Source organism: Gavia stellata, chromosome 4 (assembly GCF_030936135.1).
Source record: "Gavia stellata isolate bGavSte3 chromosome 4, bGavSte3.hap2, whole genome shotgun sequence".
NCBI classification, from domain to species: Eukaryota; Metazoa; Chordata; class Aves; order Gaviiformes; family Gaviidae; genus Gavia; species Gavia stellata.
In genome coordinates, this window is record NC_082597.1 from 84,903,110 (window position 1) to 84,930,453 (window position 27,344).

The 27,344-nt window shown below is 45.0% G+C and overlaps 2 protein-coding genes across 2 annotated transcripts; one reads left to right on the plus strand and one right to left on the minus strand.

Annotated features, from left to right (window-relative positions):
* Window positions 1-3,145: 3,145 nt before the first annotated feature.
* FOXM1 (forkhead box M1) lies at window positions 3,146-10,880 on the minus strand. Its single transcript, XM_009810305.2, has 8 exons — window positions 10,331-10,880; window positions 9,077-9,225; window positions 8,630-8,857; window positions 8,093-8,221; window positions 7,461-7,505; window positions 6,423-6,501; window positions 5,790-5,971; window positions 3,146-4,658 (listed from the first exon to the last, which is right to left on the minus strand). Exons 1-8 carry the CDS (start codon window positions 10,878-10,880, stop codon window positions 3,606-3,608), a joined length of 2,415 nt encoding a protein of 804 aa, XP_009808607.2. The 3' UTR covers window positions 3,146-3,605.
* Window positions 10,881-14,023: 3,143 nt separating this feature from the next.
* On the plus strand, window positions 14,024-17,134 carry RHNO1 (RAD9-HUS1-RAD1 interacting nuclear orphan 1). Its single transcript, XM_009818392.2, has 2 exons — window positions 14,024-14,247; window positions 16,469-17,134. The coding sequence occupies exons 1-2, from the start codon at window positions 14,080-14,082 to the stop codon at window positions 17,132-17,134; spliced, it is 834 nt and encodes a 277-aa protein (XP_009816694.2). The 5' UTR covers window positions 14,024-14,079.
* The last annotated feature ends 10,210 nt before the right edge of the window (window positions 17,135-27,344 follow it).

The window sequence follows — 27,344 nt, forward strand, 5'->3', positions numbered from 1 at the left end:
GTTATCAATAATCTTTATTCTTGGACGATGCTGCTGTGTTACCTGTCCTGTCTGTGCCAAGAGCTGGGGGGGGGGCACTTTCCTTCCCATGACGCAATTACCTATATGCTTCCACCTGTCTGAGTCCCCTGTATACAGTGCCCCAAACTCCCTAAACTTTAGCGTATGCTCTACTCCTGTTGCTGTACCTTTTCAAAACGTAATGCTCCTACCCTGCAGCCCCGCTTTCACTGTTCCCACCATGACCTGGCTGCATATGCCTCTAGCACTTGCCCGAAAGCACAAAGTGCTTGAGTTCCAGCTGTCTTACTTGTCTGTCACTTCACGCCTGAGCAATAGCACCCCTGAACAGTCCAGTTGCTCAAATATAGGATACCTAAGCAACGACCTCCAGCAACAAACTACCAATTTAATCCGACATCCTTCAAACAGCTGCTTTGCCGAGCGATTAGAAGCTCAGCTCCCCCCTTCTCTGCCTTGTGCCACGCTTGTCTGCCTTTCAACAACTGATCACATTTAATCTTGCAGTTCTTCTGCGGGCTAGGCCTGGGATATTAAGAGCAAGTGTCCTTTTCCCTTTGTGACAACAGAGTTGTGAAACTTCTTACTGCTAAAGATGGAAATATCCTTGACTTCCACACTCGAACAACTTTTCTTCATAGTAGTTTCCGCGCTGCAACAACTCATTCCCATAAATAGTGACGTGTAAATACCAGTGGGGAAAGAACAGAAGGAAAAGCCAAGACACAATTTTCAACAAGCTGGCTGCAGTCACTCAGACACTGGTGTGATGGCTTTATAGCTTTTTGTACAACTTTACAGTGGCGACTGGACCAGGATGAAATTAAGGAAAGGATCCAGGCAGAATATCAGGCAAACACTTACGGATGGAGAGAAATAAAGTAGTCTTCTTGAAGGCTGTGATGAAATCCTCACCAGCTGGGGCTTTGAATTAGGTTGGGCAAAACACTGGGAAATCTGCTGTGGGAGCAGTAGGTAGGACTGCTTAACGGGATTTTTTCTGTTGTTCCCCCTCCTTTTTTGATATAACTGCCCTCTAGCAGGGCTCCCAGTGGAATACTCAGCAGGAGGGGAAACTAGTCTTTGGCACTACTATGTTCAAAATATAATATGAAGCGGCCATCAAAGCACCTCAGCTGACAGGGACAGCAAGGGATCACCCACCTGGAATTGACACCATCCCATCATCCCAAGGACAAGAGCATTTCATAACCTGCTGGAGACATGATCCTTAGCTGGCTCTTGGATGCCAGTTGTGTGCACGCATCCCCTCAGGAGCAAGAAGTGAGGTGAAAGGGAGATAGGATGTCTTGAGAAACCCAAGTAGAGTGTTGATGGCTGTGTAACATGTACTAGAAGAAAGTGTGCCACAAACCACAAAGTGAGTCTCTTCTGCAGCCTCATGACCACAATCTTGCCTTCTGTCTGCATCTCTTCTTCCCCCTGAGCCTAGATTGAGGTTTATGGCTTTCCCTTCAGCTCTCCGCCCTGAAGACAGATGTGCTGTGTAGTTTTAATCAGTTTTAGCAGCAGCCTGTTACAATTTCCTGATCACAGAATGATGATTTCAGTCCAGGCTGGAGGACGTGAACTACTTACTTACTAGAGGACATTTGCACAGAAGAAGGAACCAAGACCTCCTGCCCTCACAGGCAGTATTGGCAAATCAATCCTAAACAAAATACACTTAAAAGGTTACTGGCACCCAACAGTTCTTAGTCCTAAAGCTTCCTGAAGTCCTTTCTTATTTCCCATGTAGAGGCAAGGAAACACTAAGACTCAATCAGAAGTGATAGAACTTCAACTGCTAATCACTGACAAAAATAGTCTGGTCCAAAATTCACACGGCAGCCTAGTAAAACATTTTTCACTGTTGGCCTCAAGCTGAGCAGTCGTTTGCACTAGGCAGACAGAAATGCATATCAGGGAGTCCCATATTTCTCCCCCAAAACCTGAAATAATAATCATCAACACAAAGTGCTTGAAACATCTTCTGAGGGCAAATAACCTCTAACTAGCACATGAGAGAACAGCAGTTCTGAAAACCACACACATCTAAATCTGGTTTTGTGTTTATAGGGGAAGGCAGAAATACCGATTTATGAACGAGACTTACTTCGCATTTACAAAATACAGAAACTAGTCTGCTGGTGGTGTTCTGAAGTTTTAGACTAAGTTAGTGTGTTTCTGACTTGTAAAGTCAGGATTTACCCATGAACAGCCGGAAAAAGTATATTATATGAACCAGAGGGTTGAGCAACCAAAACTAACATGGTATGGCCACATAGCCTGAGGAATACTAAAAATGTCCTAATGGTCACTTACTCAATGATCACAGAACACACACATATTAGACAAGCAAAAATCAGTTGTTCATGCTATGGTCCAGCCTGAGCACACTGCTAAGAGTGAAAGAAGTAAAGACAATACTCGGCTGTGTTCCCACAGAAGCTTTATTGAGTATGTAGATACATGAGCCTTCATTTGTCTGCAAGCAGAAGGATCAGGTCTTTTCCATGGCAATTTCCTCTTTTGACAAGTGTTCTACAGAACTGGGAGGAGTTGTCCTATTGCACCAAGAGAAACATGCCTTGTGTTTCCGGAGGTCACTTTTCAGTGGAAATATCAGCATTTATTTTATAGGTTCTTTTTTACGTTTTCAACTGACGATTGTAATGAGGGCAACTTTAACCATTCAATAGAAGTCCATCTTACTGCAACAGTGACTCTACCTAGTCCTCTAGATACATAATGATAGGACTTTGGAACCAGAAGAGCTATACAGCTTAATCCAAGCTGTTCTCCATTCCAGCCTGGAAAAAGGAAGCCAAACCAAGATTTTTATGCTGCAATCCAGATAACAACCTGTTCCAGTTTGACTCGAGTCACATATAGGTGATGTTTCAGATCTTTGCCCCAGCAACCTTCAGAACAGCCTAGACCAATGTGTTTCTGAAGTCAAAGAAGAAAAAAAACAAGTATTTTGGGCTCTCATCTAGGGTAGAAGAATACAGGAGATGTGGAACATATGGACAACACTAAGTCAAACCCTTTACCAGCCCAAATGCTCCCATAACCCTACAAGAATAAAATTATTATTATAATTAAGGGCTAATTTAAGGAATGTACAGTATTTACAGCCATTAAAACTACACAGATGGTACTAAGTAACAGGAGAACGAAGTAAAGGGAAGTAAGGACAGAGCTAGGAGGAGGTTCCCTGGCTCTTACCTATTGTACATAACTGAGGAGTACATCCATACCCTCTGATAGCTTGAGTAGCAAATGCCATTCAGGGCCTACCTAGATGTTCTCTTGATAACCTCTCTCCAGGGACTCTCATCTCTAACACAAGGTTAGAGAGGTTCTATCTTGTTCCACATAAATAGTCTATTGCAGCTTATAAAGGGAGCTCATAGCAGCCAATGGGCCTGTCTCCCAGCTTAGCAGGAGTCAATAATGCCCTCTGTTCCCAGGGATGTGGGAATCAGTCAAAAGTCTTCTTAGATTACATGAACAGATCTCAGAAGAGTAGAGTGCTTTCTGTAATATCAGAACAAGCCAAAGTCAACCCTCAGGCCAGTTTACTTCAGTTCGGGTATGAGCTGAGACCAACTAATGTCTGTTCCTAAGTTTTCATCCTCAAGACCAGGAAAGCTGATATCTAGAAGGATTTTGCTCAGACTGTCATTCATGGTGTCCAGGATCAGGCCCTCCATGAGTGACCGGTTTTCAGTAAAGCCAGAGGCTTGCAGTTCAACAGACGATTGCTTAGTAGACTCATGAATAAAAGCTGGAGAGCTCGTAAGGGGGACATGCACCATGTCACTGGATTCTGTATTGAGCAGTTCCCGAGGGGACTCAAAGAGGGGATTTTTAAGGGGTGTGCTGTTAAAACCCAGCAAGTCCTGGTTCTCCTGGAGGGGTGTGAACGGCAACTGAAGGGTTCTCACTGGACTGAAGTCCAGCTCGTGACTTTCTTTGGCTAAGGATGCAGACTTCCAGGTATCGAGACCCCCTAGGGGAGGGGTAGTAGTTGCCGAGACTTTGCTGGGAGTGGAAGAAACCGGCAATTTGCTGAACATCTCCTTGACTGGTGTTTTAAAGGGCCCCTCTTCCCCCTGCGAGCAGCTGAGCTGTGATACATTCTCAAGAGGCTGGCTTTCCTGCAGGAAGGGAGGGTCTGCCCCTAATCGGAAAGGGTCAAAGCTATTGCTTTCTGGCAAAACAAGGACAGGCTCTTCTGAGCAAGGCAGTGCTAGGCGTTGTTTCCTTCTGGATCTGCCTATTTCCCGCCTTTCCCGCCTCTTTATAACTAACGTGTCAGAAACAGCCTTAGATGGTGACTTCAGCATGGTGAATTGTTTCTTCTCCTTTGTGGATGAGACTGGGAGGAACAAGCCTGGCTCTTCCTTTACCGTTACAGTTGAGGCAAATGGGGACAGCCAGTCATCCAGCTGAGAGCCTTCTTCCTCCTTTATACAGACGCTCTCAGGGAAAGAAGCTGATTCCTCACCAGGCTGGGAGCTGCTGTCCTTTAGGGAATGGGTTGGGGAAAATAAGCCTTCATCACATTGACTCTCCTCCTTGACAGCAGCCATGGGTAAAGAGGATGACTCTTCTGTAGAGAGTGACATCTACAAAGAAACACAAGTGATATGCAGTCAAGTAAGCAAGGATCTAACCCACCCAAAATCCAAATGAAAGTGGAAGGAAGAAAAGACAGACTGGCACTTAAGGACAGCAGAACAGGTAAGAGGAGGATCTTCAGAAAGCAGTAACTGTAACAGCAGATAGAGATTGATCTCTGTGTGAAGTTGATACAAAGAAGCCTACAGATCACATGGGAAAGATTTTAGCTAAGTGACTGGAAGTCGTGCCCTTCAGAGCACTTGGGCTATGAGGAACTTCTAGGAGTACTGGCAGAAGAGTGCTGAATATTTCTGGAAAATTGTAACCCCTTTGATTTCTCCTTACACTATCTACATGTGAAATAACAAAATGAATGAGGGCAGTTTTCCCAGAAACCAAGGAAAAAGAAAAGAAAAAGACTGAGGTTATCAAAAGAGCACAGGGGAAATATAAATCGTAGCAGGAGAGAACATAAAGCAGCAGGCACACAAAGGAAAACAGGATTATGGTTAGACAGGATGGAAGAAGTTAAAGCTTTACAATGTCTAAGCATCCAAGAGCAGTCAGATGCCAAGAGAAAGACCTGTTTAATAGTTGTTTTGCTTGAGCCCAGAATAACTGGGAACTCCACAGAATTAGCAAACACCAGGTACTGAAAACCTCTGGGAGGAGACTACATGCAAATAAAGGCTCTTTCAGAAGTTCCCTATGTTACATGTCTCTTCAGAGCTGCCAAAATCTGAATGTTTTAAGGGCAGGACAAAGCCATTTCTCCCATTCTTATTTCTTCACATCCAAGCAGTAGACAAAAATTGCCTTGACCAATCCATAGAGCCCCCTCCTCCAGTGAATTATAGTACCATCCTTATAGCAAGTCAACTAGCAGGTAATAGTCATCCTAGAGACAGAAAAGGACAGCAAGGTTTGTCACTGGCTAGTTCTTTATTATGAGCTTAGAGTTTCAGAGCACCTAGTAAAGATGCACAAAGGAACCATATGAAGAACAGGGTCCACAAAAGGCAAGAGCTATAGAAAAGAAAAAAGAAAAAACCCCAACCAACCAACACAAAACCACACCCCCCCCCCCCCCCCCAAAAGAACCAAACAAAAAACCCCTCAGAAAACAAGAAACCAACCTTTGGAGCAATGCGCACACGCTTATTGCTCCGGAAATTCTCTGAGCTGTTGAGGGATGCTCCCTGTGCCATGGATAGAGGAACCTTCATAGAAGGCTGCAAGACAAGAGGCTGACTCAAAGGAAACTGGATCGGAACCAGGTAGGAGTTGATGCGAGGAAGCAAAGGCTTCATCTTTCGGCCTGGAAGGGAAAAGAATGGACTCACTAGCCTCTTGCCCTTCCTCTACTCCCTCTTGAAACACAGGCATCTAATAGGAAGCCCTTCAAAATACCCCAAAATAAACATCCGATCAGAGACAGGCTCACCTGCCTCCTCTGCTATTTTGAGGATACAAATCCCAAGCCAGAAGGCCTGATGAACAAGAAAACAGTCCTTCATACAGATCCTAGCCCTCAAGTTGGGGCAAGCTCTGCTCTCACTCCATTTGAGTACCCAATCCCCTCCATCTCCCCATCATATCCTCTCTCAGACAGAGCCATAACACCTTCAGCTCCAAACCTGACAGCAGGAAGCCTAAAAGCTGGCAAACCTGGATAAGAATTTCCACTTCTATTCCTAAGGGAATCTGTGAGAGTGCCCCAGATTTATGGAACTGATTCTCTTTGGCCTAGGCTGATGTTAGACACTCACGTGCATTCTGGGGTTCAGTTTTGCTGCTGCTGTTGCTTCCCGTGTTCTTCTGGGGATCAGGAAGATGTCGCTTTTGCTGCTGCAGTCATTGTGAAATAAGAAAGAGAAGAAGGAGGAAACAAAGAGATTTAAAGACAATAATCCGTCTTTATTCTGCTGCCTCAATCAGAACTGCGAATCCAGAAGCCTGTGCTGCACTAATACAGAGAGCAGCTGTTAGCACCCAGCACTCATGCCGGCTCGATCTCTGTGCCACTTGCTGTTTTGCAGCCATGCCACCTCAAAGCCAGCTGCCAACCAAAAGCTGTGTAGAAAAAGAGATGGCATGACAGAGCTGCTCCGGCTGCAGACTCTACTGCAGAAGTGACCTGGTTTCGGTGTCCTCAGTGCTTGAGGAAAGGTGAATAGAATAGCTTTATTGTATATTGTATCTCTATACAAACCATAGACCAGATAGATGTTCAAGTAGAATAGCAGAGGCAACAGAGGAATCAGAAGTCTAAGCAGATGGAAGGAAGGCCAGGGCTGTAGCCGTGACAAAAAAGCGTTTGACTGGCTGCTTGCAAATCTGTCATTGTTAAAATTGCTGAATGCAAGAGAGACAGCAAACAGGTTCATCCTTCTGAGAGTCACAATGCAGCTGGGTTCCAAAATGAAAACGGAGCACAGAGAGATCCCATTCTCTCTGGATCTGAGCCCCAGAACAGACTGGGACTGCTGCCATGGAGATGAGGATTTTACCTGAAATCTCTGTCTGGGCTTGTTCTCCGAAGCCTGTCGGTGCCCACTGCAGCCTACCTCAGCAGTAAGCTTCTACTTGCTCAAAGCTATACAGCTCTACCAGCTGTAGAGAGAGCACACCAGCTGACGGCAATCAACCTTTGGCTCGACTCCTTTCCCCAAAAAGGGTGTGCATGGAGCTGTATGACTAGGTGCAGCAGTGACCCAGTCCCCCTCCCCAAGCCTCTTGTCCTTTCCTTCAGTGACTGGCAAGAGGAGAATGGAAGCCCAAGCCCCGAGCCAGAGGGTAAGTCTTACTGATTCAGAGTGCTCAGGCGATGTTGGTGACCCCAAGTCCAGCGGCTGGTGGCAGCAAGGCATTGAGAGGGAGAAAAATGAGATGAAGTTATCAACCAAAGGGGGAACAAATGGGACATTGTAACCTTGTATAATCTGAGCAAACAAGAGTCAATCTGCCCACCCACTGCAGAAAACACAGAAGAGTCTAAACACACCTATACCAGACTCACAAGCTGTTTCTCCCACAAAATGGTACTTCCTAAGATACCTAGCTGGGTAGGGCAATTCCATCCTATGACTGTCTAATCAAACAGCATAGGAACTCCTGGTCAACTTCAGTGGAAAGCTTCTCACTAGGCATTTGAATCAGGCCCGTGGAAAGAGGTTGAACAAGTTCACTATTACATTTGGCACACCACCTGAAGAATAAATGCATCCCACAGAAGCTCCAGTTCATATGCATAGCCACAGCACCTTTTCTTTCAAATACAGAGCTTGTCTATTTGTCACGAGAAGCAACTGAGTCCAGCTTATACAAAAAGGCTGAAGTCAAAGCAGCTTAATTTTCCTGTTAAAATAAGGTGCATCTGGCTAGTGTGGCATTTAGGAACTGGAGAGCCTGTCCCATTTTCTTTGCATGAGGCACTCACCTTAAATACCTGGTCCAATGTTAGGCAGCGGTTTGCATCAGGGTGAATAGTCCAGAACGAGATTTTACCATTAGCAGATGTCTCACGGACAAACATATCATGAAGGGACAGGTTGTGCCGAATGGAGTTCTGCGGAGAAAGGAGCGAGGGGGAGGTTGAAAAGCGGTAGTTTTGTTATCAGCACAGCAGGGCCTACCTGGGACATGACTGCCCTGGCAGAGGGATTACATTCCAAAGTGCAGGCAACATGGACCTTCATATTCGCTGCATACCCAGCCAACCCTCTCATCAGTCTCTTATTCTATTTACTCTTGAGATCCCTATTCTTACTCCAGTGATCAAACATCCCATCATCTTACCTAAGTGTAATGAGAAAAGGGATACAAGAAGTGGAACAGGGAACATCTGGAATGAGAGGTGGGGTGTTAAAATTAACTTCCATCTTGTTCTGCAGACTGGGGAACAACTTTTCATTTTCATCCAGGTTACGATAATACCACCCTGTGGCCCACAGCAACTTGAGGGCCTGCTTGTTACCTTCCAACCTGGCTTAGCCACGTGTTTAAAATAGGGGAAATGATCCTCAATCCAGGTATAGATGTCCTTCAGAGTCATACGCTTCTTCTCAGTGCTGTTGATGGCAAATTGAATCATGGCCATGTAGGAATAAGGAGGTCGTTCTGATACTGAATCCTGCCATGAGGAGGAGGAGGTGGTGGCGGCAGTAGGAATAGCAGCAGCAGCAGCAGCAGCATCTTCTTCAGTCTGAGAGACAGAAGGAATGATACATGAGCGCTCACAAAGTTGACAAGGGCGGCCATGGAACATCCCTAGATCCTCCAGGTTCTGCTATTCAAATCAGTAAAGACCAAACTCAGGTTATTTAGAGATGGTGATGCCTAGTTCTTGCAAGTCTTCTGATCCACACGGATTACTTCCCTGTCAAAAGTTTTAGCGCACGCTCTGTTGTCTTCTCCTACTTACCTTGATTCTTTCCCGCAGAGGCACCTGGTTCTCTTTCTCTGTGTCTTGCTTCACAGAACAGGGACTTAGCCCATCAGATCTCATCTTCCCCAGCCACTGGATGTTAGTGAGACTATTGTCCAACACAGAGCCCATTGTCTCGCCACTGCCTGTTGGGATAACAAGCCCATAGCTCTGCTTACTCACAAGTAACCTTCTTCCCCCTTCATCTTAAGTGCCAAAAGGAAGGCACTAGCCACACTTCTAAAAGAGGTACCCCATCTCAAGATAGGGACAAGATGGTATTGCAATGCTAACGTTTCTTGTGGAAGGAATTCAACCTTGGATTCCTGATTTCATGTGAATCTGTCCAATTTCTCAAAAAAGCTGCAGCTTTAAAAACAAACATTCAAACCAGACTTGCTCTCAACCAAAACAGGACAATGTTGATCCAGTACTTCAGTTCAAGTATTTTTAGCAAAAAGATGAATCTAGTAAGCAGAGGCCAAGGAAGGTGGTGACAAACTCCAGCTGAAAGACCTAGCACAAGACCCAAGTCAGACGCTTAGGTGTCTCCAGGTTTTTGAACCACAGCAATGAAGGCTAACAGAGTTTTATTATTTCTGATGAGGCTAGTTGTAGCAATGCAGCTATTGCAGCTGTCTATGGGTTCCTGTCAGACAGTACTTTACTGTGGGATAAGATTTACTACAGCCCAAAAGCTACATAGCTAATTTAAGTTGCAAATACAAATTTGATCTGAGCAGTGTTTCAAAGTAAAATCCACCCCACTTCTAACATTTTTTCAGCAGCTTCATGAGACAGCCACGGAGGACTCACCTGTTAGTTACTAAAGGATGGGAATCATCTCTTTTTGAAAGCTCTAGGCCTGTATGTTTTGTCATTGACTAGGGTACTCTATGTTAGTCTTGAATTCAGCAATAATCCTTTTGCTAAATGAAACTTAGTCTTTCACTCTTCTAGACTTGACTTCCTCAAGCCAACCCTTCTTTTTTCCCCAGCACTAAAATTTTGCTTTGCTATACCCTTTTGTATGTCATATCTTCCACCAAAAATATATCCACCAAGATCCTTCAGGTTTCACTACATATGCATAGCTATGTAGATTATCAGAATCAAACCCATAGCTATTTTGTAATTAATGAAATAGTTTTCATTACTGCGTACTGACATTCAAGCACTACATTCATTGGCCCACTTCACATCTCTTTGTCTGTCAGGACAAAAAAAAAAAAACAGATAAAGATTACATACTGTTGCTCTCCTGTTCCTGTCCAACCATGGAATCAATTCCTGAATGCCAGAGCATTGTCCCTCCTGCAAGGCCAGGTGTCTGTGTAACATTCTTGTCTCTTTCTTGACCATCTGCAGCCTTGGTCGCTGCACTGGGTTTCTTCTCTGATGGGAGATGCTGCGATGGCGTTGGACCTGCTGAACGGGACGTGCCCCCACTGCTAATGAGAATGAACTTGTTGGGCCCATTGTTGCCACATTCTTTTCCTTTTGCTGTCAGCGCCTCTATGATGCTCTGGATATCAGCATTTGTAGGGATGGCCACCACTTGTGTGTTGGGCATGGTCGGATGGTCAATTATCTTTATCCCTGCTGGGAATTTCTGCAGGCCACAGTCTGTTTTGTCTCTGGGTTTGCTGTTGTGTTGGTCCTCCTGGCTCTGCTCCTGCTTAGGAGCCTTTTCCTCCTGACCACTGTTCTCATCTCTTGCTGAAGTACTGGATGCATCCTTCTGTGGGAGGGTCAGTTTCCGTCTTTTGAGAATTAAGGGCCTGCGAGGGCTGGTCCTCATTATTGATCTAGACAGTCATTCTCCATTGAAAGGGACCAGAACAAATCCTGCAGAACAAAAGATACAACATAAGAGTGCAGGGGGCAGGAACAGCTAGGAAAGGTGCAGCAAATCACTGCGGGCCTCCCACAGAGCACGCATTCTCCGCAATTGCTACAAAGCTAGAAACAAGGACGGAAAATAAAAAATGAAAGCATTAAATAAGGTTGACGAGGCTATTGGAAAATGGTACTGGACCTCCTTTATCCACACCTTGTGTAAGCAGGACAGGAGAGAGACTTGCAAAGTAAATAATTTGCATCACAAGTTGGGAGCCACAGAGTATATAATAATGAGGGAAGTACGTACAGGTGCTTTACAGAAAGGGAGACTAAGACTTAGCTGTAAAGTGACTTGACCAAGCATGAGCCAGCAAGCTGGAGGGGAGAGAAGCTAGAACATAGAAATAGCAGTCCTGATTCTTATATCTCATTGCTGTAACCGGCAGATCACACGACCTGAGAGAAAAGGGAATTTAACAGATGGTTTAAGATCTGGAAAGCAGAGGTTGTCCTGAACACCACAAAGGCACACAATAAATGCAGCAGAAGTTAGGTGCTTTAAAATAAATGTAAAGTAAATGCTCTAGTCATTCCTTCTGTAGATTTGTCAAGAACCAATAAATTCATCATTTGGCAGCACACAGTTTAAATATCAAACTTTTAGACAACAGACAATTTAGATCATAAAGCAGAGGAGATAAAATTCAGAGAGACTGCTTTCAGGGTAAGATGCAGTGTGTCCCTTCTGAGAAGACCACATATAAGTATCGCGCCATTCAAGAATTAGGTGGAGGCTGTCTCTTGCAGCAAACTGTACCAGAACAAGAATACACAAATTGTACTTAATATCATTAGGGATGGCAGGCAGAATAGAAACAAGTAACAAAAAAAAGAGGCCTTTTGCATTGGTAGATTTGACTGGGCCAGCTAGTAAACAAGAAAATTCTCAGTAGGAATCATCTGCATAGGTACAAACAGGGAAGAGTCTGGCAGATAAAAAACTGAGCTGATACCCTCCGTGCAGGGAGCGGGCAGCCCCGCGGTCTCCCGCTGCCCAGCCGCCGGCGAACACCGGCAGAAACGTTCAGCGTTACACACGGCCTGCAGCACCCAGGCACACACATGGCCCTTCGCGATCTGCTCCACTCCCTCAGCGGGAGATCCCCGTAAGACAACGGCAAGAGTAACCTTTAGCCAGCCCCAAAAGGCCGCATCCCCCACGGGAGGGAGCCACTTCCTAAGAAGGCCTCGAGCTGCTACCACCAGTCCAGGCCCAGGAGCGACCCTGTGTACGCACGGCCCCGGGGGTGGCAAAGGGGGGAGCGCTACCGCGCTCCTAGCTCCTTCTTCACCCAACGCCAGCCCTGCCGCGCTCGCCGGTAAGTCCGCCGGCTCCCCTGGGGCCTCCCCGCCCCAGCCCGGGCCTAGACGCTTCCCTCTCCCAGCCGCCCTACGCTCCCAGCGCGGCTCTCACAGGGTTGCCGGCCCCTGCCTGCAGCCCCCGCGGGGAGACACCGGGGAGCGGGAGGCTGTGGCAGGTGCCGGGCGCAGGTCGCGACTCACCACCTCCCCGGGCAGGGCGGGGGGCTCGGAGGGAGGCGGCACCTCCGGCGCTTCCGGGCTCCGCCGCCGCTCGCGGCAGAGATCCTTTCCCGGTTTGAATTTGGCGCCCGGCGACTCGTTAGCGTCACGTGCCGGCCTGGCCCAATGAGAGGTGACAGGGGCGGGGCGGACCGGGCCAATCAGCTGCGGCGGCGGGGGATACGGATGTGCCGGTAGGCCGCGGGCGGGCCTGCGCCGGTCCCGGCAGTAGGGATCGCGCTCCCCCCACCCGCCTCCGGCCGTTCGCTCGGCTGGTGCCTGGAGCGCGGGGCCTGTCCCGGGAGCCGCGCCGCCTCGGACCGGGAGCCCCTGCCGCGTCGCCGGTGGCTGGTCCCGGGTGGTCCCTCGTGAAGAGCCGGGGAGTTCCACCGTTTAACGGGTGTCACGGCTGTATCCGGCCCGGGGAGCTGGCAGGAGGCGCGGAGGAGGCTGCGCGTCGGTAAGCAGGCAGGCTGGTGCCCGCTGAGGGCGTTTCTCAGGAGCTGTTCTCTTTAAAAATCCCTCGTCCGCGCTCAGCTGTTGTCGGATGGGAAATTAAACGCAATGTCCTTCCGGCTGGAACTTATTCACCAGGTAAAAAGAAAAATCGGGCAAGACATGTAGAGTGCAGGAGAGAAACGTCAAGTATGCTCGGGATTTAAAACCTTAAAAATTCCCGAAATTAAATAATACAGCTAGTTAGCAACTAGAAATGGAAAGATTTCTGGTTATCTTGGCCCTACAATACACCTCTGCATTACAAACCAGTTTTATGGATTAAATTGAAAAAAAACAAGTTTTTCTGACTTCAAATTCCTAAACCATTCTTTGTGACTAGACTAGATATTGAGCTACTGCGAGGAAATTATTTCTTTAAATTTTTCTGATAGCTGACTTGACACAGCTGGTTTCGTAGGCCAGCTACTCCCATTCCAGTTTTTTTCTTCTTCTCTCCCAGTGGTCTGAATTTCCTTAAAATTTCAGCGGCCGAGCCTCTTCTAAACATAGTTGGTTCTGTATTTCAGTATTTTAGTCAGGCCTTATCATAGATGGATGTCTTCCAAATTACTTCTAAAACATTTTTATGAAGAAAAATGCCTATGTGAGTTTGCCTGTCTTGGCATTTAAATACGTATTTTCATAAGAAACTAATTTTTCCAGTAACGTTGAGTCTTGCCCAAAGGCCAGTTGAGAACTCCTTTTGCAGCTGGGATGCTTGTTTTGTTTGTGTCTCTGTCTCCCCCCCGATGTATTTGGCTATCAGCTTTCGTGAAGCTTTGGAGCATTTATCTTTTCTGCTGTGCATTTTTAAAGCTACCTGAAATTCGACAGAAGGTTCAAAAACTACTGGTAGGAAAAAGTCTGCATGGAGATGTGTACACTGTACTGTTGCATAAATGTTTTACTTTTGTTAAAAACTAGATCTGAAGTTTCCAAACAAGTTTGTCTTCGTGTCCATTTGTTTGCCTTCTACAGATTTGAGAGCACTTTAGCATCTCCTTGGGGTGCCTTCCTCTTTCTCCAGCTGGCTCTAGCAAGCATCATGAGGTGTCTAAGCGGTTTTTCCATATCTTTTGATGCCTCCGAAGAAGAAATGTCCCCGCAAGGCCAGGAAGGCAGAGCTGGCATTCCTTGAAAGGCCGCGAGAGGGGCCCGTCCACTGCTATGATACTGCGCTACCTTTGGCCGAGAATCCAAGACGTGTTCCTACAAAACCTGTAGACCAGAACACCTCAGCTGCCTGGGTTAGTATAGATTATCCTTCCCCCGGCATCCCACGGCAACGGTTTTCAAGTTTCTCCTGTGTGTCTCAACAGAAAGCTACCTGTCCTGGATACTGAAAATGAGTAGCACAGACCTGAATTCACTGTAGCTGCCTAAGGCATAAATAAATGCTTTTGAATTGCTTCACATTCTAACTACAACCACTAAGGTCTTGGTTATCTGAAGGAATAAAACTGTGTGCAGTGTGTACTGATTAATATGGCTATTTGTCTTCTGAAAAACTAATTCTCATCAGGAAAATGCTGTTTTCTATGGCAACCGAAAACCCTGCACATAATAAACATTAGGGGGAATTTTTTTATTGGCTTGCTACTTGAAATTACTGCTGAACTCTAAATATTATACATTAAAGTACTAGGTGTTTTGTTTAAATCTGACACTGCTAAATTTAGAGAACGTGGGTTTTCACTTCAGGATTATTTGTTCTAACCTGCCCTCTTTTCCATTCTGTGTGTTTTGAATAGTTTCTCTCCATATCATTCTTCTGATGGGCTCCTTTTCTGGTCTGAAAAAATATGCCAGGGACTGTTTGCAGTGTCCTAAGATACTCCTTATGTCATGTAACGCAAATATTTTTTTTTTTTTAGCAAACAGGTGCTGCGAAGACAGGCTGTTCCTACACAACAATAGTCATCACCTAGGGGAGCTCTGTTTAAGCATTACTGCTGCTTGGCTCTCTGTTCTTCACAAAGCAGGCTCGGGAAGCGTGGTTTCACACCTGCATGAAACATTCCTTTGTTCCCAGTGACCTGGAGTTATTTTTGTGATGCCTTAAACTTGAAGTAGAACATGTTCAATTTTTTCCTCTTTAATTTTTTTCACATGCTTGAGGCAGTTAGCTCTATGGCTTCTGAAACGCTAAGTAAAATAGCTGCTGTCAATAAGCACTCTTTTTGTTTGGAAGAGGTGGAAATATCCACACTGGTACTTAGCTCTTCGATTCCAAACATACAATGATTCTAAAATTTGTTTAAAGCTATCAGCACTGAAACTGTTAGATATTTTTGCATTTGAAAATCCTGGTAGGTTTGTAACTTCTTGAAGCATCCTCTGCAGAGCTTCTGTCAACTTGTTTCAGTGGCAACTGATTTTCTGCTCCTGTCTTCTTTGTTATCTACATTTTCATGCCTTCCTGACTGCTAGGTTCCTGCACTGGTAAAGCCTACCCTACATGTTTTCTGAAGCCAGGAAGTCACAGCCTCAAAGTCAGTGGTTCACAGATGTTCTTTTAAGTATGTGTCAGGATACAATTATCAGGGAATCATTTCTCTTTTCCTGCACAAAGTCTTTGCATTCAAACAGTTCAGTTGTACAGCAGGCAATTACTGTCCTTAATTAAATTGCACTTAGTTTTTTGAGGGACTATGTAGTAACTTAGGAATGCTGAAAGGGGTCTGTAGTTATCGTAGCTAGAACCCAGTTTGGCGTGCTCTAGGGAAAAGCAAATTGCAAGAAACGGAACCTGACTCTTTTTGTTGATACCCAGAAAGATAAAGAATACCGTAATAGAAGGATTTCCAGGTTTTGAGTAACAGTCCAGAATCTTTCAAAGAAATACAGATTGTTGAGCTTTGACCATCTTCTATAGAAATCGGATTTTAGAAGTGGCTTTTGGGTGATCTGTTACTCCAGAATACAGAGATTAACTATGTTTTGAAGTAGAGATGTTTTGGGGGAATATTCTGAAAGCCTTATTAACATAATCTAAGGTGATGGATCTAAGTGGGCATCCTTTAAATAATTTTTTATTGCTCCCAGTTCGACTCATTCAGGGAGACTGAGGATGTAGTTCATTGAATCTATTCAGAGTTATGCTAAGACACAGAAAGAAAGAGGATCAAGTTCTGAACTGTTTTAAATCTGCAGGGGTTGCAGGAGTAGGCACCAGCTAGACTTTTCTTTAAAAGCCAAATCTTGAGGGCTTTTTAAGTTGCCAGAGAATAGGTCACTTGCACCCCGAACACCTTCAGAGAAGAGCGGCAGAACATAATGTTGAAGTTCAGCGGTCTCTCCTGCTTAGGTGATTGGTTACTGACTGATTTGCTTTGCTGCAGACCAGATTTACCCACTTAATGAACACACTGAAAAAAGATGGGATAGGTGGGGGAGTAGAATCAGGTTGGCATCTCCAACTTGGAGCAAATTGTTGTTGCTTTCTTATTACTATGTCTTTCCCTTCAGGTGTGCCCACAATTTGAAACAACTAAGTCAGTGGTGTTGAAAGCATGCCAGAAGCAGCATCGTGGTCCTCACAAACCCCAGAATCAGGATGCCAACCCCAGTTCGTTTCATGCGGGAGGAGCTTGTCGAAGAGCCGTAGCCTGCAAATTTCCTCCTTTAACTTTTGAGAATCCAGAAGGATATGCAGTCCACGCCTCGGATCGTCTGAATAGCTCGAGGAAGAACACACAGCGCTCTCGCAGCCAGCCCAAGAAAGGGACAGCAGCAAAAGCCACCATCCAGGTGAACAGTCCAGAGAACTGTGGAGAAATAATTTCATTACCTGCTCCCCAGCCTGTGGAGCCAGAAGTCTTTAGTCCACCAGATGTAGAGACTCCACAGGTGCCTTCCACCAGGAACTGGAGGTGCAGCCGCACTCTGCCACAAACAAGCAGCCATGCCTGGCATCCAGAGGAAGAGCTGGCTTTCGATATTGATCCCTGTGGGAGAGAGGAGTCAGCAGCAGTACTGGTTACGGATACCCCCGAGCACGAGTATGGAGTAAAGGTTACGTGGAGACAGCGGCCTCAGCTGATGAAATACCTGCGGGAGAGAGGGAAGCTGAGTGCTGCCGACATACTGGTGAAGGTGAACCCTGAGCTCCCATGGAGACAGGCCGACGTCTAACGTGGCGGGAGCAGTAGTTTCGTTACGTGCAAAGACACGGCCAAGTAGACAATGCTACTGTCAAGGACGATGAGGGGAGACGACTTCAGCCAAGCCCGGTGCTGCGGCGGGCCGGTGCTCCCGAGAAAGGCCGCCCAGGCGCGGGGGACGTTTGCTTGGGGATGGGGGTATGTGGGGCCGGGCTTCCGTGGGGAAGGGGCTGGCTCCGACAAGCGCTTTCTAAGCGACGTGGCTTCTTGTAGGGGCTGCTACTCCAAGCCCGGAGGAGGTGGCGGGTAGGGAGCAGCAGGCCCGGCCCCGGCCGCACCGGGGGGCCCGGAGGCGCGCGCGGGAAGGGGGCGGGACTGGGCTCCGGCCCGGCGCCAACGGCCCTCCTCCTGCGCATGTGCGGGGTTCGTCCCTCCCCGCTGAGGGGCGCCGTGGCCAATGGGCGGGCCGCGTGCTGCGCCTTCGGCCAATGGCGCCGCGCTTCAGTACCGAGTTCCGTTGCCAAGGGTAGCGGCGCGGCCGGGGCTGGGCGCGGCGGCCGGGGCCCCATAGCAACGGCGCGGCTGGGGATGGAGAGCGCCAGGGGCCGAGGCGGCCCCGCCGGCGGCAGGTGAGGGAACCTGGTGCGGTGCGACCGCGCGAGTGCCCGGCCTGGGCGCCGCACCTCGGTGAGGGGGGTCCGGTGCGGCGTCTCCCGGGCCGGTTCCACCTTCCGGCGGGCGAGCGCGGTTTACGGGGAGGCGGGGGGGGGGGGGGGGCGCGGGGCGGTGTCTCCGGGAGCAAAACGAGCCGGGCCGGGGCCGCCCGGCGCTGCTCACCGCTCTGCCTCGCATCGCATCAGGAGCAGCGCCTCCGGCCGCGGTTCGCCCGGCGCTGGGTTGAGCGGCCGCGGCGGGGCCCGGGCGGGCGGGGCCTGGGCGCACCTCCGCGTGGGCCGTCACCGGTACCGGCCACGCCACGGAGCGAGCACCTGCGTGTCACGTCGCGCTGCTCGGCTGGGTGTTGTGGCGACGTGGCCCCGGTGACATCTGCTTCAGCAGGCTGTGTTAAACGTGCTCAACTTCTCAACGTTGTATATGGTGCATGGTGCCAATATTGGTGGATTAAAGAGGTTTTGTGGGGTCTCGGTCCACGCTGCTCCTTTCTAGGTGTTGCTGTGAAGTGGTTTTGCAGAGTTACTCCGCTCTTTGGGTCCTAATGAGGCTTTTGGGGTATGTGGTAACATACTCTGTGTGCCCTTAAGAGGGAAAGAGAGGAATAACTGAAAGGAACTTAACTGATACAATAGGAAAAAACGGGTGTGGACTTCGGAGAATAGATTTTTGGAAAGAGATTATGCCCGTGGCACTTGAATAGCTCAAAACCAAAATTATTTGATATTAAATGTGGGGATAGGGGCAGGTGGTGAAAATGGGTTTTGACAGAAGTCGTGTGATTGTGAAAACCCAGGAAAAAATATCTTTCATGCCTCTGATGTTTGGATGGGGAAAGGAAAAGCAAGTAAAGAGAGAAACCTAAACTTCGGTGACAAGTGATAGGCCGCACCTCGAATCCCGTGTTCAGTTTTGGGCCCCTCACTACAAGAAGGACATTGAGGTGCTGGAGCGTGTCCAGAGAAGGGCGACGGAGCTGGTGAGGGGTCTGGAGCACAAGTCTGATGAGGAGGGGCTGAGGGAGCTGGGGTTGTTCAGTCTGGAGAAGAGGAGGCTGAGGGGAGACCTCATCGCTCTCTACAACTACCTGAAAGGGGGTTGCAGAGAGGTGGGTGTTGGTCCCTTCTCCCATGTAACTAGCGACAGGACAAGAGGAAACGGCCTCAAGTTGTGCCAGGGGAGGTTCAGGCTGGATATTAGGAGAAATCTCTTTCCTGAGAGAGTGGTGAGACACTGGAACAGGCTGCCCAGGGAGGTGGTGGAGTCACCATCCCTGGAGGTGTTCAAGGAACGTGTGGACGTGGCACTGCGGGACATGGTTTAGTGGGCATGGTGGGGTTGGGTTGGGGGTTGGACTTGATGATCCTACAGGTCTTTTCCAGCCTTAGTGATTCTGTGATTCTAGTACTTGAATTATAATGACCACAGTGTAGAAGAGAAACAGTATTTATTTATGACATACACTTGGTAACTTTAGTTGAGGGTGAAAAGAGGCAATAGACTTAGAAGGGATCCCGTTAATCGCTTGGGTCCACCAAATATGCTGTGGAACATTAAAAGATGACTTCTTTATGCAGACTTTAAAGGCTGAGGTCTTAATACCAATTCTGGAAACAATTTTTGAAAAACTGGTGACCAGATGCACATAAATTTCCTTGCATAGATAGTACATGTTTAAGTTTGACAGACTTGAAGCTACAGGAAATGATGCTGCTTTTCTGATAACGATTGTACTAGTATAATTTCTTTCTGCTAAGAAAGTTGTTTTGCATACTTTTATGGGTGCCTCACAGAAGTAGCCTAACAATAATGGCAGCTTATGTGATAGCTGCTTCCCTCCCACCCCCAGTTTATTAAACAAATAATCCATTTCCTTAACTTTCTTAGTCTGCGTGGTTAAAGTAAGAAAACTAGAATATGTGAACCTAAATAAAAATACGTAGTTTTTAAATAGATCCTTAAGGCCTGTTATTTTTAGGGGTCTGACTCTGACCTTAGATTGTTCAGCGGCACTATACTAAATTTCAGGAAGACAAAAGACTGTATTCTTAAGAAGGATCTTCTTTTCTTGAGAAGAGAATAGTAAAATTATCCATAAATCACTAGTTTAGTCATTAGAACTCTTGTTTGGCAAAAGAATTGTCAGTTGTCCAGTGGTATGTATAGAAAAAGTAAATATGATACATAATAACTGGCAGTTCATAGCAATGAAGATACTACCTGTAAAGTTTAAAAAAGCTGTACCTGAGAACCAGTTGGCAGCTTTTTTTTCTTCTTTTTCTTGTGGTTTGTTTTTCCTGAAGTACAATACCTTTACTGTTGAGCAATACGTAAACTACACATTAAGATATAATAAGTATTTTATTTCTGGTGGACAGAGGTGAAGGGAACAAGTCACAAATAAATGCGTATAGTTTTGTAAACGTGGTGTGGGATACTTGATGATGGATACACAGTTGAGATCTTGGCTTTAGGCTGTCTCTGAAACAGGCTGTCCCTTGAAACTATGGCGTTTCTATCCTATCTTCCATCTGACGTGGCTGCAACTGAAATTGCTCAAGTTCATTTTGAAGTTTGATTGACTTTCAGGTAGACGTGGCACAACCGTCAATGCTTTAGAAAATGATGAGGTTGATAGTGCTGTTTCATAGTTTTGATAAGTGCTATACCTTTTCTCTTCATTTGGGAAAGTCCATTTTGAGACTTAACATGAAATTAATAATGTTGAATACAGTAGAAACATTCAAATAAAAGTAATGCTAAATCATTGTAAGCTTTTAAAATACTGAGGAAGGAATTTGGTTCTTATGGTATTATGTATTTTATAATCTTGGAGACGGAACTTCACCTTTTTGCACAATAATTGTCCAGCATACAGGAATACTTAAAACTTCCCACATGCCGCCTTCCAAATGTGCTTCAGCTTCTGACTTGCAGATGTCGTGTATAAAGAACATAATTTTCAAGGTACAAAAGTCTTGAGACTACAAAACTGGGTGTCTACTAGAGCAGTCCCTCCCATAATTTGGGTGCTTCTTGGGTGACTAGACATCCATGCGTTAGTGGTTTTCAGTTTGTGAACTCAGGAATTCTGGGATACTTCCTCAGTGTCTTCACAAGTTAATGAAGAAAAAGGGGCTCTTGTCAATAAACTCAATTTTCAAAATATTATGAGCCCATGGACTGAAAAAGCTTCAAAAGTATCTTCATGTATTGCTGTCCAGCCAAAAGCCCCTTCCATATTGGGAAAATCTTAGTGTCGTTGAGGTTGTCAGGAGTCTTGGTGGCTGCTGGGCTTGACTGTTTTGGATAGATGCACCTTAATTATAAACTTAGGGGGCAAAGACAAAATGCTTTGCTAATGATTTTAGCTATACTTGTAATCCAGAGAAGACAGAGAACTTTAAATTTCCTTTTAAAACCCTATCAGCATCTCTGTTAGTCCTTGGGTATTTTTATTTGGCCATGGTGACCTTCTTGAAATGAACAAGCACTGTTTTGTAAATTCCAGGGTTTATAATTCTGCAAATCTTATCCTTAGATAAAAGAGAATTAACTTAATATCCTGTTTGCTTCATCCCTTTCAAGTCTGAACATTATAACCAAGAAATCTGTCCAAAATGAGATAAATCTGTAAATATTTTAAAAATGCGGTTGAGATGTACTTCTAGGAGTACAGTTTCGAAAGAAAAGAAAACCTTTTGCACCTGCAATTTGATGCCACTGCTGTCGGTGTGAGTGAAGAAGGAATCGCCTCGCTTCCTATGTGAACAGCAGTGGCAAGAGAGAAAAAGGAGCAACACTGTGACATCTCCCACTAAAATTTCCAGATACAACTTGAAATGCACTTGGTAACTGCAATTGTTAGAACAATGAAAGAGTTGTCTTAAAGTTGAACCTTGTTTGAATTTTCTCTTCAGTTTCTAATAAGTTCTTCTCCCATCTCTTACCATTTAGAAGTCAGGTTACTGATGACCTGTCTTTATAGAGACAACCATTATTTTTCTCTTCTCCTGCCTTTTTTTTTTTTCCCTTTTTTATCCACTGTTGGTATGGCATCTGTAGGAGGGACAAGTGCCCTAACTTCAGCATAATTATGACTTGGTATGCGTGAAAGCTTTCTGCAACAAGACTTGAACTGGGATAGCTCCAGACTCTTGTGTTGTCACTGAGGCACAGTTGGGTAATCTCCAAAATAAAACTGTTGATTGTGTTGTAATTGGGTCATGGGATGAATTCTTTTCTGAGTGCATTTGTGGAGACGCCTAGAGCTGTTGTCTTAGACTAGAGCAAGAACACTTAAACAATACTAGGAGTAAGGGTGAAACATATATTCTGTGGGGTGTTAGAACTCCTAACTGCCTGTGTTACTGCTATAGAAGTCTGTGGTCACTTCTGCACTCCTTTCCCATTTTGCATTCTTATGTGAAATCTGAGGCAAAAAAAGAACAAGAATCTAAATTTAGCAGCGGCATCTTGCTGAGTCACCTAGTCTGGGATGGAAATTAAATTTGGCTGTTTCTATCTCTTTAATGGCTTCTCCTTTCAATCTTTTAGTCCCAGTCCAGTTTTTTATTTTTAAAAGTCCACAGTCAGTTCTAGAGTGTCAGTTCAGAAAATTGCATTTATGTTCCTTCCCCCGTTTTTAGTTTGAAAGACTATAAAACAAGTGCAATTTGTGGCATGAAGTGTGACACATTTATTTTCAGGGAACTTTGAGCTTTGTTAGCTAGTCTGGGTTAAGCATACTGTGTGCTATTTAACTGCTGACTTTGTTGCTAGGAGAGAATAGCAACTGCTTTACATTTCACTGATTTCATGTTGTAATGGGGTACGACGTCAACAAAAGTGACAGGCAAGGTTTAATAATTCACAAACAGAAGATCATAGGAGTCAGAATTCTAAGTCCTTGTAGATCTTGCTTTGCTCTTTCCTTGGGTAGAGCATTTTCTATAAATGAAATCACTCTGGGGATTTGGAGTGTGTAGTTGAGAGGATGTTAAATAGAAAGCTTGTGTTCTGCTTATGGAATAGATATCTTTCTTTTCCTTAGCAGAAACTTAAGTTTCATTAAATTCACCTAAATAAACGTGGTTTTGGAAGCATAGCATTCTGCAGTTGTATTGGTGGTTAAGCGCTGAGAAGTCCTTACTCAAGCTGTGTTGTGAGTTTGTAACTTCCCTGTTACAGTCAGGATCACTGGGAGTTACCAGTTGTGAACTCTCGAAGGAATGTGCCTGGCAGGAGATTCCTTGTCTCCCTTTTCTTACAAATATTGTAATAAAACCCCAGTTTAAACCCCCCTGTTTGACAACACACTTAAAGATAAGTTTATATGCATAGTCTTATTCTTATGGCTGTCTTCCTCTGTGCCACCCTCCCAGCATCCATGATGGCTTTAATGGTTAATGGCCTGTGTAGATTTCTGGCTTCTTTTGGCCTTCCTTCCAGGAAAAGAATACTCCTTTCACTTTAGGTATGCTGTAACGAATTACTTGAGACTTTTCTGGCTAAGGAAAACACAACTCTACTTTCTGTTCTCCCAGTATAGTATAGTAGAGAATGACACAGGCTTTCATTTGCACTTTTCTTTATAGTCCAGATAGAAGATCTGCTAGCTGCTTTATTTTCATTGCTCTGTTCCCTTGTTCCAAATAGGAGGAGCTAATCTTTGGCACTTGGTGAGTCAGTTTTTGGGCGTATGAAACACTAAGCAGTACAGTAGTCAAAATAGTTTTGAGCTCAGAATTTAACCTTTTCATGATGCTTGTGTTTCTGTTGCATTTTCTTGTAACAGCCTGTGTTCTTTATTGTCATCTAGTTTGTTCCCTCAGACTCGGGCTCTAAACTATCTCCATTTATCTTGTGATCTCCAGAACCCAAACAGGCAGAATCACGGAATCATGGAGGTTGGAAGAGGCTTCTTGAGATCATCCAGTCCAACCCCACTGCTCAAGCAGGGTCAGCTGGAGCAGGTTGCACAGGACGATGTCGTCAGGTTTTTAATATCTCCACAACCTCCCCGGGCAACCTGTTCCAGTGTTTGGCCGCTTTATCAGTAAAAGTTTTTTCTTGAGTTTGGATAGAATTTCATGTGTTTTAGTTTGTGCCCATTGACTCCTGCCCTCTCAGTAGGCAAGAGGCACTGGCTTCATCTCCTTTACGCTCTCCCATCAGGTATTTATACACATGGATAAGGTCTCCCCTGAGCCTTCTCTTCTCCAGGCTGAACCATCCCAGCTCTCAGCCTCACATCATATGAAAGATACTCCAGTCCCTTAATCATCTTTGTGGCCCCTTGATGGACTTCCTTTAGTATGTCTATATCTTTCTTGCGCCGAGGAGCCTGGAACTGGACACAGCACTTCATGTGTGGCTTCACCAGCGCTGAGCAGAGAGGTAGTGTCACCTCCCTTGACCTGCTGGCAATGCTCTTCCTAATGCAGCCCAGGATGCTGTGGACCACCTTTGCCTTGAGGGTGCGTTGCTAGCTCGCTGTCAACTTGCTGTCCCTCAATCCATTTCTGAAAAAGGAATCTCATCAGACAGCATGTGCTTTATTCTTTGTTTTGCCATAATTCAACTTTTCTCCCATAGAGCCTTCATTTCTCAATGTTCTGTTCCTTTACTAGCAGGTTCCTGTTTAGTTCGCCTGACAATCTCCTGCCACATTAGTTTTTCCTATTTGAAGGTGTGTTTGTGTAGGTATGTAATAGTGCAGAGCGTATCCCATTGCATTTGTGAGATAGTAATTTTATACTAGGGTTTTGTGCTCCTACAGATACCATTTTGAAACTGAAGACGGGGTGACTTTTCTTTGAGTGGTCATTTCACCTTGCCTACACCATTTCATTTTACCTTACAAAATCACTGGAACGAGTACTGTAAAGAAAAGGGAAGTTTGTCTCCTGTACTGATAAATACTCTTCTGCGTTAACTTAGCTGCAGTCAGTCAGTACTAGACTGCATCATTATTTACCTAGTTACATTTGGCATGTGAACAGTCGCCCCAAAACGGATGCGTTTTCAAAGGAAATCCTTTAGGCCAAATGTCGTGTGTTCTTGCTGAGCTGTTTTAACGCGAGCAGCCTGTTGCTTTCAGGTACACTTCACCTGGTATTAGGGCATTGTGCATTTAATGGCGTTATTGCATTATGTAAGTATGGAGAACATGGTGCTGCAAGGATAGGTTTGGATTAAATTCACTGCTTTCTTGGTTTTAGCCGACAAAAATAATTATTAACCTGTTCATGTTTTACAACAAAAGATTTTTCTGTAGCACATGTGTATCTCAGATTGTTTTTTCTTGAATTCTTTTCTTCAGCACAGTATCCCTATTGCTCTGCATTGTTGGGACAGCTGTTTTGCCACAATAAAGGCAAAACGTATCCATATATATATTTATATACATGAAGAATATCTATATTCTTCAGAGCACCATCCTTTTTGTTGTGGTTTTTGTGGTTTTTTTTTTTTTGGGGGGGGGGGGTGTGTGTTTTGGTTTGGGTGTTTTTGGCACGCTTCTAGTCCGTGTGACTTCAAAGAAAAGTACCTGATAATTCCACAGTGAAGTTCCATTTTTAAACTCAGAGGCAGGTAGAAGCAGAAGATGTAAAGGACTAACTTGCCTTTGTGTTTCTTTAGAATCTTCTTTAGTAAGTTGTAAATCATTCAGAGAGTTGCTGCAAGTTATTGGCAGGAGCATGCAGTGCCTAGAGGATTCAGGTGTATTTTAAAGTGGAGTAGGACATACAGATCTAGATGCTTGTCCTTCTGCTCCCCCACCCTGGTCTGGCAGTTGACTTTATTGTTCTTCGTCACTTTATAATTCTTTTCAAATATTCAGAGATAAGTCTTATTCAATCTGTATCATGTGGGACATAATTTGTGTATTAAAGTATATCCAAGACAGTCTTTATTCACGATAATACATTCACTCATTCAGAATTGCTTCCAAAATTAAGTGTGCACTGTTGCCATGTCATTGTTCCCATAGTATATTGAGTAGGTGAAAAACTTGCCAAACAAATTTTGTGAAACCTTTCTCAAAACAATATGCTATTGTCATTAGAAATCTGTGCGTGTTTCTGGGGGTGGTGGTGGTGGTAATCCAAGGTAAAACTGATTTCACTGGAGAAAGGATACTTTTTGTAAAAAAGCCAGACAGAGGCTAAAAGTTGCCCTTGCTGAAATATCAACCGCTTGAAAATAACTTACAACTGAAATGTTGCTGCAACCTGAGCTGTATCACTTAGAAATGGGTGTGGTGTTTCATGGCTGATTCCCAGCAGATCCCGTTTACCTTGGAAGACTTACTGGTAGTTAATTATGAAGGAAAGAATATCCCGTGTTTGCAAAAAAAACCCCACTCTTCCGCCGTGGGGGAGGCAGAAGAATTTGATAATCTGCGCTCCTATGGATGCGATGTTACGCATTTTCCCAGAAATGAGCAATTCCAGTTGTGTCAGTTGCAAGGAAAGCAGATGGGACTCCTCCCTTTTGTGGGTCGGAAGGTGCATTACAGATAAATTTTGTTCTTCAACCACTTTTCCAGAGACAGTATTGCAATTTTTGTTTGGAATATAACTTTTAAAAGATAAGAACCCTTCTTCAAATGATCTTTTTTCTACAGCTTCTGTTTTCCTTCATAGCTGTAGTTCAGATGAAGAGGACAATTCCCAGGGAAGCTCTTTGGAGAGTTAAGAGTGAAAACCCTTTCATACCAGCTGACTCTGCATTTCTTACTGAAGTTGCTTTTACTTGTGCTTCTACAGCTAAAAATAAAATCTAGTGGACAGAGATATGTGCCACAAGCCACATTCTTCTCATTCCATGAGTCTTAACTTCTGGGAGTGTTGCTCAGAGATGTAACCGCTGCTACCACATTAATAAACTGTCCTGAGTTACGTGAGCTTTGTTGGACTCCTGATGGAAGCAGCTCTCTGTAGAGTGAGAAATGGAACATAAGATATTGGGAAGTTTGGGACATTTGTGGGCGAAAGTGGTGTTAGTCGATTGGGCCTTGGAGTTCCTTTAAAGGAAGTAGAGCAATGGAAACAGCTAAAAATGTGACGATCTTGATTGTTAATGTATAGGTTCGTACTCCCATAAATATTGAAAGATGGTGTTTGTTAACAGAAGGATTTATGTGTCAGACTGATATCAAATATCAAGCTTTTTTGTAACAAGGCGCAGTAAACTCAAAATCTAGTCCACTTTAAAATGAGCTAAAAGTTTCTGCTGGACACTTTCCCTGAATCTCTCTGCCAAACTACGGAGTATCCGAACTTTTAGTATCTTCCCTAGAGCTGTGCACAAACAGGCGATACTTCCTGAGTTTTTCTCAGCAAGAATTCAGTGCATATACAGTGCTAATATATGCTTTAAAGAAGCTTAGAACCGTTAAAAAGCAAAACAAGCTCTCTTTCCTTCTCTTGGGTCAGATTTTCTTTTAAGGTTGGGGTGGGGTCCGTTTCTGTCAGCTAGTCTGACCTTCTGCTTAAAAGAGGCCAGAGAACCTTACTCTTTATTTATCAAACCTGTACCTACTTGAATTGCAGAATAGCTTT